This window comes from Pongo abelii, chromosome 14, assembly GCF_028885655.2.
Source record: "Pongo abelii isolate AG06213 chromosome 14, NHGRI_mPonAbe1-v2.0_pri, whole genome shotgun sequence".
Classification (NCBI taxonomy): Eukaryota; Metazoa; Chordata; class Mammalia; order Primates; family Hominidae; genus Pongo; species Pongo abelii.
In genome coordinates this window covers 41,832,814-41,851,975 of record NC_071999.2, presented here as the reverse complement: position 1 = coordinate 41,851,975, position 19,162 = coordinate 41,832,814, and the positions used below count along the sequence as shown (strand labels likewise).

Below are 19,162 nucleotides of genomic sequence, written 5' to 3'. Positions count from 1 at the left end.
CTACTGTACTGAATACTGTAGGCAGTCCTAACCACAATGGTATTGAATGTCTGTGAACAGATCTAAACATAGAAGAGGTACAGCAAAAGTACAGTATCATAATCTTAGGGGACCACTGTTTTATATTGGTCCCTCAACCAAAACATGATTACACAGTACATGACTGTATAGGAAAGTATCTTTCTAAAACCCTTCACACCCCTGTGTGTGTGTGTGTGTGTGTGTATGTATGTATATTATATATGTGTGTGTAAGAAATACATATATATTTCCTCCTCCTCTTGGAGAAGCCTGGTGTTTATCTTTGTTCCTTCACACTGGCTATAACAGGGTTTCACTGTGATTCTCTTAGATTGAGTGTTTCTGTGGCATTCCACACAAGAACACAGTTTTAGGAGAGCTTTCTCTCTTTGGCCATCTGCCTCATCCCAGGAAACCAAAGCGCTGACACGTTAGCTCAGGGAAATTGCCCATGTCCAGTGAAGAGATGGTCCTGTCTAGGTAGGCAGGTTCAGTTAACCTTAAAACAGTATCCAATAAGTGATTCATGCCCAGCCTACCTCAGTCTTAGCTAAGTGATCTTTCAGGCTCCCAGAACTTAACATCTACCTGTGTGTGGATGCCTCCTACAGCCCATTCAGGGACTGAGGCCCTGGCTGAGAAGGTATTAGAAGGTTCCACATGCTTGGCAAATCTGATGCGTTTCCCCTAAATCCTGGAGCGAGTTGCTTTCCACCCTTCTTCCCTGCTTCGTTTTGACTCTCTTCGCTCACTTAAAAAAAAAAAAAAGTCAATAATGTCTAAACTTATAACAAAAATGACTTGATTCCATTTTGTGTTTCAAAGGTTTGAATTACATTAAGCATCCAAAATATACCCAAATGGAAAAATGTTCATTAATAAATCATTTCTCTCTTCCTGAATAATGTAGTTATAAAATTCAACAACCTATAAGAAATATCTTGTAAAATGTACCTGGTTTTCCTTTTGAATATTCAAAAGCCTAATTTTAAAGAACTATTTTACATTTTAGTTTTTCATGTCTTTTGTTTTTTTGTCTTGCTCTGTTGCCAGGCCGGAGTGCAGTGGCGCAATCTCTGCTCACTACAACCGTCGCCTCCCCAGTTCAAGCGATTCTCCTGCCTCTGCCTCCTGAGTAGCTGGGACTACAGGCACGTGCCACCATGTCCAGCTAATTTTTGTATTTTTAGTAGAGACGGGGTTTCACCATGTTGGACAGGATGGTCTCGATCTCTTGACCTCGTGATCCACCTGCCTCTCGTCCTCCCAAAGTGCTGGGATTACAGGCATGAGCCACCACACCTGGGCTTTAGTTTTTCATGTTCTGTAAGATTCCTTTAGGAATGATAGTGTGAGTGTTTAACATATGGTAAATAGATTTCATTTTATCATAATTTAGGTGTGAATTCCCAGAAGGAAAGATGGGTAAAGATTATATTAATTTAAGGTAATATTTAAGTTACAGAGGTTTTTCTTACTCGTGTTTTTTTAATAGGAAAAGTAGATTTTATATCTCGTTAGCTATCCATATTTAAAGTAAATATTTTAGGAATAATAAAAATGTTAATGTTAAACAAGTTTGCTGAGTTCCTATTTATCATAAAGCTTAAGTTTTGCCTTTGAAATCTCATTTTTTGGCCATCCATTTTAGATACATTGAAGGCTGCATTCCCATTTTCTTTTCATTCACACATCCACTTCAATAATTGACTTCAGTGCTTTCCAAATTATGTGTGGTGAGGGATCAGTTTTTATTTTTTTAATTTCCAGTCCTTCAAACGAATACTTTTATAGTACAGACGAATTACTAGGCAAATGAAATTTTAAAAAGACTTAGAAAATATAAGCCCAATTTTTAAAATTATTTAAACAAATATAAACTAGAAACTGTGTCAAATTGCTGTGAAAAGTTTCTAAGCCCTAATTTCTTCACAGACTGGTACCCAACAGTTGGTGAAGGGTTCCCAGTCCTCAGACCACACTTTACCTGGCACGGTTCTGGTGGAAGCCATGTAAGACTGTTGTTGTGATACATGATGATTTTACTCCATTCGGCTGGAGGTTATTTCAGGAGTGTAATTTTTTATATAAAATATTCACATTATATCAAAACCACATGACTTTTTAAAAAAAGACAGAAGTGGTTTTTTCCAGCTCTGCTTTGCACGCCCATGTGCCCTGTAACTCCTTCCGCTGTTTCCCCCTGTGTAACACTGAGATGTAAAGATAGCATGGTATTTAAAAGTGGCATAAGATAGGCATGAGTGTCTATAAGTGCACTGTCATATTTACAAGCAGCAGTTGAGATGTGGAAGTGGAATTAAGTAATTAGGGATAGCTGTGTTTTGAGTGAAAGTATTTAAAAATATGATCAGTGCACATCTAAGGCAACTGAGCCAGTCAGGTCAAATAACAACTAGGATGAAACCATCAGTTTTCTTTGCAAACATCCACTGGCTTTGATTTTACCCAGATGGTAAAAATATATTATCAAGATAGTTGTTATGATAAAGGGAAATGTGTCCTTTCTTTTCTCTTGGTGCCTCAGATCTACAGGCCGTGAAGAAATAGAAGTCTACATTCAGATGGATAGGAGGTATTATATTTTTATCAGTGTTAGGAATATACCGTAGATATTTTACATTAAAACTGAAGTCACAGATTATTCAAATTCTTCTTCATAAAAAAGTGAGTGTTTACTTGAACATCGTTAACATTTTGATGAAGGGTCGTTGACAAAGAAGCCATACACGTTTGCTGTGTCAGCTCCTCACTTCAGACTATTCATAAGGCACATGATCTTTTTTTCCTGCATAGTTGTGGAATATTAATACATTAAGGGGAATTTAATGGTTTATGATCTATGTCACTGTTTGATGGTGATGTTGAATGTTTGTTCTCTGGTGTCATAAGGCAGCATACATATACAATAGCTTATAAAAGGGGAAGAAATTATTTGTTTGTCTGCCACCCTCACCTGTAGCAGTTTTAGTTTAAAACATTTTATTTACCCTTCTTAGTTTATTTTCTGTCCGTATAACCGGAAATTATTGTTTGTTAAGAAAGAGATAGATGTATGATGTCAAAGGCAGAAGGCAGACTTCGGGGTTAATGTTATTGTTATTGTAATTGTCTGTTTATTCCAAAACATTTACCTTTTTTTAAGACCCTGTTTTTTACAGCAGTTTTAGAACATTTACTTTTTGTGAGTTTTTATTAATACTTGCCTGTGGTTGACAAAACAGTAGTGTGATTAGAACCAAGATCTGTCGTATTCATACCCAGAGACAAACTCTTCTAAACAATTCTTGCTTAGTTCTTTCGTATTTCTCTCTATTATTACTAAGAATTATGACAGTAACTCTAGATAATATATAATATGCTTACATATCTACTTCCAAATTTATCACCTTTTAGATAATGTCATTGACTCTCTACCATAAAAGATGAGGATTTCACTCACATACATACATATATATATATATATATATATATATATTTTTTTTTTTTTTTTTTTTTTTTTTTTTTGAGACGGAGTCTCTCTCTGTTGCCCAGGCTGGAGTGCAGTGGTGCGATCTCGGCTCACTGCAAGCTCTGCCTCCCGGGTTCACACCATTCTCCTGCCTCAGCCCCCCTAGTAGCTGGGACTACAGGCGCCCACCACCACACCCGGCTAATTTTTTGTATTTTTGGTAGAGACGGGGTTTCACTGTGTTAGCCAGGATGGTCGCGATCTCCTGACCTCGTGATCCACCTGCCTTGGCCTCCCAAAGTGCTGGAATTACAGGCGTGAGCCACCGTGCCCAGCATCACTCACTTATATTTTAATCTTCTTCCTTCCTCCTCTTCTCATCCTTGATATCTGTATTTTAGTTCATACTTTGTATTTGTTTTTGGTTATTCCAGTGGTTTCCATTGTGGAATTTGGGGGTAAGAATTATTTGTCCTCAGAAGGCCATTGGTCCGTTGACTTCTAGTAGCCAGGGTTAGAGTGGGAAGTTGAGGTCGGTTGATTCTCATTTCTTTGTAGGTGACTTTGCGGTGATCCTCTAGGAGCTTTTGGAATATTCCAGTTATCCCGCAATGTTTGAAATTCAAGATGGAAAGACTAGGTCTGGATCTTTTTTTCATTAATTGAGCTCTGAGCACTCTGTGGCTCTTTTCAACATGAAGACATAGGTCCTTTGTAGCTCTTTGAAGTTTTCCTTTGTTATTTCTTAGACCACTTCCCCCTTGTGTTTTCTTTGCTTCCCTCTCTGGAACTTATGTTGGTCACAGATGGCTCTTCAACAACAGTTTTGGAGTAGCTACTTTATGCCAGGCATTGTGACCTTCTAGGAGTCGGTGGGACGTGAGGGCCTGGGCAAAGCTTGCCCTTAAGAATTTGAATTTATTCTGAAATTTTGTATATAATCAGAATCAAGAACAGTAACATTCTTTTTAAAAAATGAAACCCAGAAAAGCATAGTAAAATGAACAAACATCATTTATGTTTTGTTATTGCTGCTTATTTTATTTTATTTTTTTGAGACAGAGTTTCACTCTTGTCACCCAGGCTGGAGTGCAGTGGTATGATCTCGGCTCACTGCAACTTCCACCTCCCAGATTCAAGCGATTCTCCTGCCTCAGCCTCCTGAATAGCTGGGATTACAGGTGCCTGCCACCACACCTGGCTAATTGTTGTATTTTTAATAGAGACGGGGTTTCACCATGTTGGCTAGGCTGGTCTCAAACTCCTGACCTCAGGTGATCTGCCCGCCTCGGCCTTTCAAAGTGCTGGTATTATAGGCGTGAGCCACTGTGCCCTGCTGCTGCTTATCTTTTACTTAGTCACTTTCATTATTATTCACCGTTTGTATTTTACTTAATGACTTTTAATTACTCACCTTGAAATCTTTCCATTAAGTACACATAGAATGTTTTTATTTCAGTGGCACTACTGAATCTGAAATTGAGTCTGGTCATCTAAATAATTCAACATGATCTCTGAAGGAAAAATATTCTGGGCGTCACTTAGGGTTTCATTGCAAGCAATAGAAACTGATTTTGCCTTGGGGGAAAAAAAGACTTATTTGGCAAAATTAAAGAAAGATGTAACAATCAGGTCTTCAGAAGGCCAGGTATTAGGACAGCTGTGGTCATTTCCAAGGTAGGAATAAATAGCAGGTCTCTTTAGAGTGCTGACACTAGAAATATCCTCTTCCAAATGCTTTTGTGAATTATGACATTCTGCTTAAGATTCCGGTTACAAGGAGAAGACTGTTAGCTAAGCTTACTCACATGCTTGCTTCTTAGGTGGAGATGGGGACTTAATTGACAGTTTTGCACAAAGACTAATGGGAGTAGTTCCCAAGGGGAAAAACAGCTCTATCATCAAAAAAAAAAATAGATAAGAACAGCAAGTATCCACTCTGTTGTGTACTGATGAGCAATGTTCAATTCTAACTGCCTTGTTCCTTTCTGATCCTAGTACTGCCTCCTGTGCTCGTGCCAAGACACAGTGAATATAACCCCCAGCTCAGCCTCCTGGCCAAGTTCCGCAGCGCCTCCCTGCACAGTGAGCCACTCATGCCACACAACGCCACCTATCCTGACTCTTTCCAGCAGCCTCCGTGCTCTGCACTCCCTCCCTCACCCAGCCACGCGTTCTCCCAGTCCCCGTGCACGGCCAGCTACCCTCACTCCCCAGGAAGTCCTTCTGAGCCAGAGAGTCCCTATCAACACTCAGGTCAGTAAGAACTATGGTCTGTGGGGAAATACGGGAAAATAAGCCCAACATCATGATTTATGATGAACAGTCATGATGACAATCATTGTAACCGTCATTCATATAGTATAAACAGTTTACAAAGCAATCAGCCTTAAAATGATTAGGACTATACCCCTTTTGAAGCAGTTACCCTGGAGATAGGACATGTTTTTGCTCTAGTTTTAGTTCTAATGCTCTGGAAGCGCTCAGAAACTGAATGGATTTGAATAGTATCCTTGGGAATTTCCAAGGATTTTTTTTTAAGGCAGTAGAAATAAGATTAAAAGACTTCTGTAATCCAAGCAGAAGACTTGGCCTGAGGACAAGCAACATGGAAGATCAATCCTAGGCCTTTACCTTGGTTGCGTCTTTCAACAATCAAAGGAAGCCCTTGCCTAAAACATATGCCTGCATCCTTTGAGTGAGGCAGAAAGTGAAGCCCCAGCGCCAGCCAGTGCATTATCCCTTTCTGCCATGTGAAGCCAGGACAGCATCTTAAATATAGAGCTCTTCAGTTTGCTGAATTGAGAAAGCATATGGAAGGGAAAGGGAACCTCTAGCATGCTGTCATAATTGCTCTTGCTACCATACCTGTAAAGTGGATCTAAGTTGAGATAATGAATAAAAGATACATATGCACTTTGTGAGTGTGAGATAAATACTATGCAGAGCTGACAAGCTCCTAAAGGCATGCATAAATACATTTGGTGCCAGATGTTATAATCTGCCTCATTGATTTATTCCTATAATCATTTATTTAATGGATATTTATTAAACTCTTACTATATGCAAGCATTGCCTTAGGATTAATAAAAATTGTCCCTACAATGTGGGAAGATAAAGAGGGATTTCCCTCTTCACCTCTCAGTTACTTAGTTCCTTTTGCTCCTCAGCGAGTTACATAAGCATCTACTATTATATTTATTGCACTATATTATATAATTCCTGTGTGTCTATTTTCCCCATTGAACAGTGAGTCTTCTTTTTTCTATGTCCAGCACAGAACCTGAAATGCAGTGGTTGCTCACCATTTGCTTATTGAATAAATAAATTACTACACAGGTGTTTATTTATTTTTATTTTTTATTTTTTTTTGAGATGGAGTCTTGCTCTGTCACACAGGTTGGAGTGCAGTGGCATGATCCTGGCTTACTGCAGTCTCTGCCTCCCAGGTTCAAGCAATTCTCCCACCTCAGTCTCCCAAATAGCTGGGATTACAGGGGTGCACCACCACGCCCAGCTAGTTTTTGCATTTTTAGCAGAGACAGGGTTTCACCATGTTGGCCAGGCTGGTCTCGAACTCCTGACCTCAGGTGATCGGCCCGCTTCGGCCTCCCAAAGTGCTGGGATTACAGGCATGAGCCACTGCACCCAGCCCACACAGGCATTAGAACATGGACATGGAGCTCCAGACCATAGGCACAGGTTTTATTGACTCAGAAAGCGATTAATGAGCACCTGCCAAGTGTCTGGCACTGGGCCAGTGCTAGAGGTGCAGTGATGATGAAGACAATGTAGTTGTCCCCCCCTTATCTGAGGTTTCAGCTACTGGAGGTCAGTTGCAGCCTGAAAATACTGAATGGAAAATTCCAGAAATAAACAATTCATAAATTTTAAATTGTATGTGGGGATGAAACTTCGTGCGATCCTATCCAGGTTCTGAATCATTCCTTTGCCCAGCGCATCCACGTTGTAGACGCTATCCACCTGTGAGTCAATTAGTAGCTGTCTCTGTGATCAGATCAACTGTTGAGGTCACTCTGATTTAATAGTGACCACGGAGTGCAAGAGTAGTGATGCTGGCATATTGTTCTAATTGTTTTACTGTATTGTTAGTTACTGTACCTAATCTCTTACTGTGTTTAATTTATAAATTAAACTTTATCACAGGTATGTATAGGAAAAAAACATAGTATATGTGGTATTCTGTACTAGCCACAACTTCAGGTATCCACTGGGGGTCTCGGACTGTATCTCTGGTGGAGAAGGGGGGACTACGTGGTCTCTGACCTTCAGGAGGCAGTAGCTATTGAGAGCCATCACATACAGGTAGCCTGTAGCAGTCCAGGCAAGTGATTATAAGGACTTGAACTAAAACAGGGATATGGGGTTGGAAAGAGGGCAGTGAATTGGAGGAGGGAGGTCCAACAGGACTTACTATAGGGTGAAGGCAGAGATGCTGGAGGGTAGCTTGAGAGTCATTCACTCAGTGTGGGGGCAGATGGTTGAAGTTGTGCAAGTGGCTGAGTTCACTGAGAAAGAAGAAATACAATAGAAAGAGAAGTCATTTGAGGACAGAACCTTGGTTAAGGAACAGGAGGATAATTGTGTTGCAAAATATATATTTACCTAACACACCTCTATGCTACAAAGACTTCCTGTGCTGATTTTGAATTCCTGCCCTGGTTACTCTGACAGGTTCATGTTCTTTTTACTCTTCCCACCCAAGCAGGACAGACACCAACAATGATGCAGAAGCTGGTTAGTTTCTTACCAAAGGCATAGCCCTTTTCACTTCAAAGAAAATAATTCTTGTCTGAATGATTAACAGCAAAATGCCAACGTGAGTAACAGACCTATAGATAAACAAGAGTAAAAGGAACCTTTGCGATTTACTGGTTCAGCCTCTAAATTTTTTAAAAAGCTCTATTGAGGTATAATTCACATACCATACAACCATCCATTTCAAGTGTACAATTCAATGGTTTTTCATATGTTAATTTTTTTCAAGTAGTGGTGAAATATATCTAACACAAAATTTGTTTAACCATTTTTTTTTTTTTGAGATGGAGTTTTGCTCTTGTTGCCCAGGCTGGAGTGCAATGGCGCAATCTCGGCTCACTGCAACCTCCGCCTCGCAGGTGCAAGCCATTTTCCTGTCTCAGCCTTCCAAGTACCTTGAATTACAGACATGCGCCACCACACCTGGCTAATTTTTTTGTGTTTAGTAGAGACGGGTTTCACCATGTTAGGCTGGTCATGAACTCCTGACCTGAGGTGATCCACCCACCTCGGCCTCCCAAAGTGCTGGGATTATAGGCATGCTCCACTGCACCCAGCCCATTTTAACCATTTTTAAGAGTACAATCTGGCTGGGTGCAGTGGCTCACGCCTGTAATCCCAGCACTTTGGGAGGCTTAGGCAGGCGGATCACTTGAGGTCAGCAGTTTGAGACCAGCCTGGCCAACATGGTGAAACCCCGTCTCTACTAAAAATACAAAAGTTAGCTGTGTGTGGTGGTGCATGTCTGTAATTCCAGCTACTCAGGAGACTGAGGCACGAGAATCGCTTGAATCCAGGAGTCAGAGGCTGCAGTGAGCTGAGATCGTGCCACTGCACTCTAGCCTGGGTAAGGGCTATTAAAAAAAAAAAAATACAATCTGATGGCATTAGGTGCATTCATAATGTTGTGCAACCAGCACCATATCTATTTTCAAAAATTTTTCATCACCCCAAACAGAAACTCCGTACTGATTAAGCAATAGCTCCCTATTTCCCTACTTTCCCAGCCCCTGGTAAGCTCTATCTACTTTCTGTCTCTCTGAATTTGCCTATTGCAGGTACCTCATATATTAGATTCATGCAATATTTGCCCCTTTGTGTATGTTTTATTTCACTTAGCCAAGTATTTTCACAGTGTTGTGTGTTGTGGCATATATCAGTAGTTCATCTTTGTGACTGAACAATATCTCATTGTATGGCTTTACCACATTTAAAAAAAATCAGTTCATTAGCTGTTGGATATTTGGATTGTTTTCACCTTTTGGCTCTAGTAAATAACACCCTGCTTTCAATTCCTTTGGGTATATACCTAGGAGTGGAAGTGCTACATTATATGGTAATTCTATTTTCAGTCCCCCTTTTTCTAATTTTAATTTTTTAGAGACAGGGCCTTGTTTTGTTACCCAGGGTGGAGTATGGTGGCACGGTCATAGCTCACTGTAACTTCAAACTCCTGGGTTCAAGTGATCCTCCTACCTCAGCCTCTGAGTAGCTAGGATTACAGGTGCACACCACCATGCCCAGCTAATTTTTAATTTTTTTGGTAGGATGGTGTCTTATCCTGTTGCCCAGGCTGGTCTCAAACCCCTGGAAGTGGGTGATGCTCCCACTTCAGCCTCTGAAAATGCTAAGATTACAGGTGTGAGCCACCGTGCTCAGCATGTTCTGCCCCTTGAGTAAATAGACATATTTAGTCAAAGACCTACAAAAAGACCATCTTGCCTTATAACTTTTTCACCAGAGTCATAGGAGTCATAGTCCATTTTCTCACAAGGAAATACCTTATCCATGGTTTCCTAGTATGGTCCATGAACCCTGCATTAGAATTGCCACTGGGGCATGTTAAAATGTACATGGCTACATTCAACCACTGACCTATTGAATCGGAGTTGCTAAGGATGGGGCCAGGAATCTGCATTTTTAGCAAGCTCCACTGGCAATTTTTGTGTACACTTAAGTGTGAGAACTACTTGTGTGGACAATTCGATACAACAAAGGCAGACTGATCCAACCTTTTACGCTGTTGTATTCCACCACGGATGTTAACAAGACCATTCTGAACTAACATTAGACATGCATACTGAAGGAATCGGTTGTTTTGTGCTGAGGTCCTCCATATAGAGTTTTTCCTGTGCCTCATGAGTTTTTACTGTGTTATGAATTATTATCCACGGAACGCATCCCATTTGCCTAACCATGATCACTGTCCAGTCACAGGACTGACATTTAGGTAGAAGGGCCCTTCTCAGTGTGCCTTGGGTACAAGGTTATAATTACGTTTCAGGTATCCTGAAGTATCTCAGGGATAGAGCGTCCCCGTGGCCATTGTACAATTTGTGACAACATAGAAGCTGAAAATTAAGCTCACTTCAAAGAAGGTTTAGCTTTCTCTGTGTTTTGCAAGCCAGATCACAGACTATTCTGCTATGAGAAAAGCTAGGAGAACAGGTTCTGCATTTGAAAGTCTTGCCCTGAAGTCATTAGAACTCAATGATAACTCAAAAGTCGGAGGGAAAATGAATTGACACTTTAGTGAGGCTCTCAGAACAACCAGTTTCTTTTGTAGGGTACTCACAATGTCACTTCAGAAGAGCCTTGTTACATTAATATGGTCTCTCTGTAGGAGTAGCACTGTCCACCAAGCTCAGGAGTTTAATGGCAAAAGATGTCGGATCCAACTGTCTTTGTGTGGTTTATCGATTTGACAATTCCTTTGTTCTACTGCTTTCTTTTAGTTGACACACCACCCCTGCCTTATCATGCCACAGAAGCCTCTGAGACCCAGAGTGGCCAACCTGTAGATGCCACAGCTGATAGACATTTAGTGCTATCGATACCAAATGGAGGTAAATTGCAGATGAACAGTGAAATGTAGCTATTTTCCAGAAGTATTTCCTATTACCCCCAAACAAAGCAACTCAAAAAAGAAAACCAGAAATGTACTGGCCTGCTGTTTTACATGTGTTTTAAGAGGCAAATGGGATGGCTTTCCATTTTAACTTTGACATTCCTCAGTACAATAGAATTAATGTTTTGTTTATCATCATTACTAGAATAAGTTAACTTTTTATTTTAACTTAGCATTTAGAAGTTTGTAGTTCCTGATGTTAAGTATGGAGTTGGGAACTCAAGAAGTTAGGGATTTTATTCTATTTGTGTTTTTACTATATGTTTATAGTGGTGTCTTTCAGTTGGCCAGAGAGGTACTCTTAGAAATATACATAAATGAGGTTTTTACAAAATTTTATTTGCATCTTATAATAGTCTAGATAAGTGTTGCTTAACTTTAATGTTCATATAAACCACATTGTGATCTTGCATAAATGCAGATTTTTATTCTGTAGATCTTACGGTGGGGTCCAGGAATCTACATTGTTAAGCTTCCGTGTAATGCAGAGGCTACTGTTACATGAGTCAGATCTTGAGTAGAGAGGTTCTAAAGAAGGGTACCATTTGAAATACTGCAAGTAAATATTTTATAAGCTAAGATCCTTTTGTAAGAGAAATAATAACCCCCAAATTTATCTGTTTCATAAATTTATATTTAGTGCATATAGGAACACACTCTAGATGCAAGAATGACAAGGATGTTCAAGGAAGAGAAAGGTAATATAATCAGTAGAAAGGCAGAGAAAGGGTGTGAATGGCAAAGAAAGAAGGAACTCTGAACTTTGGTTAGTTACAGGAAAGTGACTTAACTTTATGTTGGGTGTGAAAACATTCATGGGTTTCCTGATGAAATATCCAGCTCTCTTTAAATGTTTTTTTTTTTCCATGCATAACTAGATATCCACAAAGCAGAATGTGAGCCCCTCTATGTGGAAGCTTTTTTTTCCCTTAAATAATTTAATGTCCTATTCAGCATTATTGATTTGCTTTTTATCATAGTCAAACTATTGTTTTCCATCTCTAGTTTGTTAGAAAATGATACTTTTTGCCACAAGGATTCAAATGGGCACAGTAACAGCAACATGCCATCTTTCACATGTTTCTAAAAGAAGAGGTGACCTGCCAGCTTCCTTTGAGCTGTGCTTGCTTTAGGGCCGACAGTTTTTTTATGTTCATCTGTTCATGTCATGTTTTCCCTGGTCCCTTCATAACCAATACACATGTTTATAAATGCTCTAGCCATGGAAGATGAACAAGGACCATGGGCTCTACATCTCAGGTGTGCTAGTGAAATGAGCCAGCCCCAAGCAGCTCCCATGAGAGCTACAGGTTCTAAAAGATTGCAGAGCGGCATGCTTGGTCTTGCAGCTGACTTTCTGGTGAAAAGCATTAACTAAGTTTCCTGGAGGAATCATGAACTACACAGCCCAGGTATGACAGTAGCCATGTGCTCTCTGGTTTGTTTTCTTCCAGACTTTCGACCAGTTTGTTACGAGGAGCCCCAGCACTGGTGCTCGGTCGCCTACTACGAACTGAACAACCGAGTTGGGGAGACATTCCAGGCTTCCTCCCGAAGTGTGCTCATAGATGGGTTCACCGACCCTTCAAATAACAGGAACAGATTCTGTCTTGGACTTCTTTCTAATGTAAACAGAAACTCAACGATAGAAAATACCAGGAGACATATAGGAAAGGGTAAGAGCAAAGATGTCATTCCTTTAGTCATCTAGCGGAAATATAGATGGTCATGTGTGTAGAAGTGCAATGACCACCCTCACATGTTGGTCATGTGCCCCTGTGGAAGGACCCCAGGGCTGGTGAGCTCTGAGATAGCTCTGACATTACCACTGGGGAAAGCACATAGGTTGTCAGGATCTTAGTCCCTCTTCCTCTAACGTCGTCATGCCACCTTCTAGGGGTGGCATGGAGTGGGGATTGTGAAGACAAGCAAGATGATAAATATGAAGAAAGCCGGATGAAATTATTAAATAGAAGTGTTATGCATTATTTTTCATTTCCCTAAAACTTACAAACTAGGATCATTTCTGAAGAACAGGAATTCTGACTAGATGATTATTTGTATCAGGTGAAGTTCCCTTTGGAGACTTAGCAGCTGGGTAGTTAGAAAGAATGACTGATTTATGTCTGGAAGCCTTTGGCATGTGATTGGGGCTCTCCTGTGTGCAGGCAGATTGGGTACAAGTCATACTGGTGTCTTTTCTGACCAGTGATGCTTTTGAAGCTCATCTCATTGGTCTGGGTGATGGTAGCAAATCCCAGCTGAGTGTGTGGTCTGGCTGAGGATCTTTAAATTATTTTCTTTTCTATTGGAATAGTTGATATCTTCGAGTGATACCATGGAGTCATAGATGTGAAGAACCTTCAGTCATTTGACCTTTTCTCTCTCCATCCAGCACTTAGGCCACCTCGGGAACGGAGCCTGAGCCTTTTCTTTCAAATTTCCAGGGGAGATTCATTGTTCCATTTGGTGATGCAGTCTAATATTCTTCCTAACATACCTTCACAATGTCTCCTGTTGGAGTAAACCTAAAAGCCATTGTTTAGAAACAGGTTGAAATCATTCATTGCTGTTGACTCTGAATGGAGACAGTTACTTTATGTTTATTTATATTCTGTCTCCATGGTGGCTTTGAGGCAACTTACGAGAAACCATTGCAGTGAAATGATAAATGAAAAATAGAAAATCAGAAACGGGTCGAGGGGAGGGGAGAAGAATCCAGATATGTCATCCATAAGGGTTAGCATTGTTGACCAAACTAAACAGGGTCAGCATTGTTAACCAAACTAAACAGGGTCAGCATTGTTAACCAAACTAAACAGGGTCAGCATTGTTAACCAAACTAAACAGGGTCAGCATTGTTAACCAAACTAAACAGGGTCAGCATTGTTAACCAAACTAAACAGGGTCAGCATTGTTAACCAAACTAAACAGGGTCAGCATTGTTAACCAAACTAAGCAGGGTGGGGCCTGGTTAGTACTTGGATGGGAGAATGCCTGACCTCCTGGGAATGCAGCCCAGTAGGTCTCAGCCTTATTTTACCTAACCCCTGTTCAAGATGGAGTTGCTCTGGTTCAAACGTCTCTGACACAGAGAGCTGGAGAAGATGGTGGTGATTTTACTCTAGGTTTCCTGACAAGGAGGGAAGAAATGAAAAACTCACTCTGGAATGTAATTTTTATCCCAAAGGGGGAAAATAGCCATTCCTCAAAGGAAATAACCTTTGAATTAATTCCTAAACAAGTTTCTTGATCATGGCTTTACTTTCAAATGATTTCTAGAAGAACCTTCAGTGAACTCTCAAGGCAAAACATTAGCACATAACGTTGTGAAGCAGTTTGCTGAGGAGCTTTGCAGATTGGTCTGCATGCTCAATTTCTGCTGGTGCCAGTGGATCCAAAGACAGGATTAAAATATTAAAGGAGTGCTGAATGTGTTCTAGGAACCTGTCTGCAAGTCGCTTCTTCAAGGTGCTCCTGCTGAGGGCATGGAGAGTCTGTGGTAGTCTGTTTCGTTGCTATAAAGGAATACCTGAGACTGGGTAATTTATAAAAAAAAGAGGTTTATTTGGCCTATAGGTCTGCAGGCTGTACTGGCATGTGCTTCTGGTGAGGGCTTTAGGAAGCTTCTAATCATTGTGTAAGGCAAAGGAGAGCCTGTGTGTCACCTGGGAAGAGACAGAAAGAGAGAGAAGGGAGGGAGGTGCTGGGCTCTTTTTAACAAACCGATCTGGCAGGAACTAATAGAGTGAGAATCCACTCATTACCTCAAGGAGGGTACCAAGCAGATCATGAGAGATCCTTCTGTGTGACCCAGCCACCTCCCACCAAGCCCCACCTCCAATATTGAGAATCAGATTTCGATGTGAGATTTGGAGGCGTCAAATATCCCAAGTATATCAGTAGCTCCTGTGTTGTTGACTGCGAGCTCATCTTTAGGGTTAAGAAGCCACATGAGCAAGAGCCGGGACTGATGACCTGTTCTGCAAACTGGAGCACCTAATAGTGCTCCCCCCGATGCAAGGGTACTCACTGTCACGTGGTCTGAAGGCAAAGTTACAGTTTTCTCAGAGCTGCTTAGGAATTACTCCAATGTGGAAAAAAAATTTTTTTTTAGACGTGCCACAAGCCTTGCCATAAAGCATGGGTGGAAAAAAGTGTTGGCTTGGGAGATTTTAAAGCAAGGGCAGTCAGTCTTCCGTGAGATCACAGGATTCTCTCTCAGATGCTGCCATGGGTTATCTGGTTCTGAGCAGCGTGGCTTCCAGGAGCACCCGCCTGAGTAAGTTAGCTGCAAAATGCATTCCTAGGCTAGCAAATGAGTTAACTTGCTCTGTGGAGTTAATTAACAGACGTTAGGTTTTAGTAATATGCATTCATCTCACAAGTACTTACTGAGCACCAACTCTCAGCCAGACTGGACACTAGGGATGCAACAGTGGAAAAAAGACAATGACCAGACTTCCTGGATTACTTGCTGCTGCGGAAAGACAGACACGAAATACAACATATAGTATGTCCAATAGAGAAACACAAAGCAGGGGAAGAGAATGGAGACTTTAAACCACCGTAACCAGGGAAGGCCTTCCTGAAAAAGTGACATTTGAGCAGATGTTACTGGAAAGGTGTCCCGATCCAGACCCCAAGAGAAGATTCTTGGAACTCACACAAGAAAGAATTTGGGGTGAGTCCATAGAGTAAACTGAAAGCAAGTTTATTAGAGAAGTAAAGAAACAAAAGAATGGCTACTCCACAGGCAGAGCAGCAGCATGGGCTGTTCGACTGATAATGTGGTTATTTCTTGATTATATACTAAACAAAGGGTGGATTTTTTCATGAGTTTTCTGGGAAAGGGGTGGAGATTTCCTGGAGCTGAGGGTTCATTTCCTTTTTAGACTATATAGGGTAACCTCTGGGCATGGCCATGGCATCTGTAAACTGTCATGGTGCTAGTGGGAGTGTCTTTTAGCATGCTGATGCATTATAATTAGCATATAATGAGCAGTGAGGATGACTAGAGGTCACTTTCATGCCATCTTGGTTTGGGTGGGTTTTGGCTGGCTTCTTTATGGCACTCTGTTTTACCAGCAGGGTCTTTGTGACCTGTATCTTGTGCCAACCTCCTGTGTCATCCTGTGACTAAGAATTCCTAGCATCCTGGGAATGCAGCCCAGTAGGTCTCCACCTTATTTTTCTCAGCCCCTATTCAAGATGGAGTTGCTCTGGTTCAAATGGCTGTGACACAGAGAGCAAGGAAGTCAGTGTTCGTGGAGCCTGAACCAGTCTGTCAGGTTAAATTTTAGAGCTCCCTGGCTGAGGAGAGGGTCCATTCAGATTGTTGCGGGGCCTTCCAATTTTATTTTTGGTTTACAGTATGATCTGACTTTACATTTTCAAAAAGATTGCCTGGCTGTTCTATTGAGATTAATTAGACGGTGATGGGCAAGGATGGAAGATTTTTTTTTTTTTTTTTTTTGAGATGAGAGTCTTGCTCTGTCACCCAGGCTGGAGTGCAGTGAAACGATCTCAGCTTACTGCAACCTCCGCCTCCAGGGTTCAAGCGATTCTCCTGTCTCAGCCTCCTGAGTAGCTGAGATTACAGGCGCACACCACCACACCCAGCTAATTTTTGTATTTTTAGTAGAGAAAGGGTTTCTTCATGTTGGCCAGGCTGGTCTCGAACTCCTGACCTCAGGTGATCCCCTGCCTCGGCCTCCCAAAGTGCTGGGATTACAGTGTAAGCCACCACACCTGGCCTGAATATATCATTTTTAAAAATTCTTTTTAGTGGCCAGACACAGTGGCTCATGCCTCTAATCCCAGCACTTTGGGAGGCCAAGGCAGGCAGGTCACCTGAGGTCGGGAGTTCGAGACCAGCCTGGCCAACATAGTGAAACTCCGTCTCTACTAAAAATACAAAAAATTAGCCGGGTGTGGTGGCGGGTGCCTATAATACCAGCTACACAGGAGGCTGAGGCAGGAGAATCACTTGAACCCAGGAGGCGGAGGTTGCAGTGAGCCAAGATTGCGCCATTGCACTCCAGCCTGGGCAATAGTACAAGACTCCATCTCAAAAAAAAAAAAAATTCTTTTTATTATAGTTAATGATGAGCCATTCCCCTACCCAGGAGATATCAATTAACCTTCACGCCATTTCTGGCTTGTATTCCTTGTGACTTAAATTAGCTGAGATGGCTGGCCCTGCTAAAGGAAGGTCATGTTGCCATCCTGTCAGCAGTGTGTGCATTTTGAGTTTTGTTTTCTCTAGTGGTGATGATGGGTCCTCATTTACCCCACTTACCATCTAGTGGATATGTCCCTGAGGTAGAGGGGCTGGTAGAAAGCATTTATTTGTAGCCATGCAGCAGTTAACTGGTACAAAGGGATTGAACTTATGACTTTTACCTCACTAGCAAGATGTTTTAAATAGCTACTAACAGTTAGCACTAGCATACCCAAAGCTACCACTTAAATGTCAAAGGCAATACCTTGGGCAGCCTGCAACATCGCATTCCAGTGTGGGACCTATCTATATTCTTCCTTAGAAACTAGGCAGACCACTTGAACTCTCTACAATGACATATCAAATAATAATAATATGATGATGATGATAGCTACCCCCATTGATTACCTAATATGTAAGAGACACGCTGGTGGCCGGGCGCAGTGGCTCACGCCTGTAATCCCAGCACTTTGGGAGGACGAGGCGGGTAGATCACAAGGTCAGGAGATCGAGACCATCCTGGCTAACACAGTGAAACCCTGTCTCTACTAAAAAATACAAAAAAAATTAGCCGGGTGTGGTGGCAGGTGCCTGTAGTCCCAGCTACTCAGGAGGCTGAGGCAGGAGAGTGGCGTGAACCCAGGAGGCAGAGCTTGCAGTGAGCCGAGATGGTGCCACTGCACTCCAGCCTGGGTGACAGAGTGAGACTCCATCTCAGAAAAAAAAAGATAAAAAAATTTCTCCCTTTGTGGAAGAGAAAAAATGATATCCATTAACCCTGGTTATTGAACTTTCTGAGACAGATCAAGCATATCCTGAAAATAATTATCACATATTCCAAATCATTGCATTGTTTTTGGAATTGGGTTTTTTTAAACCATTTTATGAATCTTTATTTTCATGTATATCTCAAATTCTGTATAATTCTAGTAATTCTTCTTGTTTTATGAAAGGAATTATCCTGACATAAGGATTTCGCCAGTCAGCTCCTTGCAGAGATGTTACCAGAAAGCAGTCCTGACCCAGACCCCAAAAGAGGGTTCTTAGATGTCTCACAAGAAAGAATTTAAGGCGAATCCATAAAGTAAAGTGAAGGCAAGTTTATTAAGAAAGGAAAGGAATAAAGAACGGCTACTCCATGGACAAAGCAGCCACCAGGGCTACTGGTTGCCCATTTTTATGGTTATTTCTTTTTTTTCTTTTTTTTTTGAGATGGAGTTTCGCTCTTGTTGCCCAGGCTGGAGTGCAATGGCACAATCTCGGCTCACCTCAACATCTGCCTCCTGGGTTCAAGCGATTCTCCTGCCTCAGCCTCCCGAGTAGCTGGGATTACAGGCATGTGCCACCATGCCCGGCTAATTTTGTATTTTTAGTGGAGGTGGGGTTTCTCCATATTGCTCAGGCTGGTCTCAAACTCCCGACCTCAGGCAATCCACCCGCCTTGGCTTCCCAAAGTGCTGGGATTACAGGCATGAGCCACCATGCCTGGCTGGTTATTTCTTGATTATATGCTAAACAATGGGTAGATTATTCATGCCTCCCCTTTTTAGACCATAGGGTAACTTCCTGATGTTACCATGTTCACCATGGCATTTGTAAATTGTCATGGCACTGGTGGGAGTGTAGTAGTGAGAATGACCAGAGGTCACTCTCATCACCATCTTGGTTTTGGCCAGCTTCTTTATTGCAGCCTGCTTTATCAGCAAGGTCTTTATGACCTGTATCTTGTGCCAACCTATCTCATCCTATGACTTAGAAT

At 41.5% G+C, this 19,162-nt stretch overlaps 1 protein-coding gene across 7 annotated transcripts in view; it reads left to right on the top strand.

The window, feature by feature from the left end:
- SMAD9 (SMAD family member 9) overlaps positions 1 to 19,162 on the top strand; it is a 76,251-nt gene that overhangs the window by 42,495 nt on the left and 14,594 nt on the right. For 3 of the 7 annotated variants that reach the window (XM_024231082.3, XM_054528926.2, XM_054528927.2), the window contains exons 3-5: positions 5,492 to 5,749; positions 11,008 to 11,118; positions 12,635 to 12,856. In XM_024231082.3, the coding sequence (XP_024086850.2) occupies positions 5,492 to 5,749; positions 11,008 to 11,118; positions 12,635 to 12,856 (591 nt within the window). The remainder of the gene's footprint in view (positions 1 to 5,491; positions 5,750 to 11,007; positions 11,119 to 12,634; positions 12,857 to 19,162) is intronic. The other 4 variants (XM_054528928.2, XM_063714795.1, XM_063714794.1 and 1 more) reach the window with 2 other exon arrangements.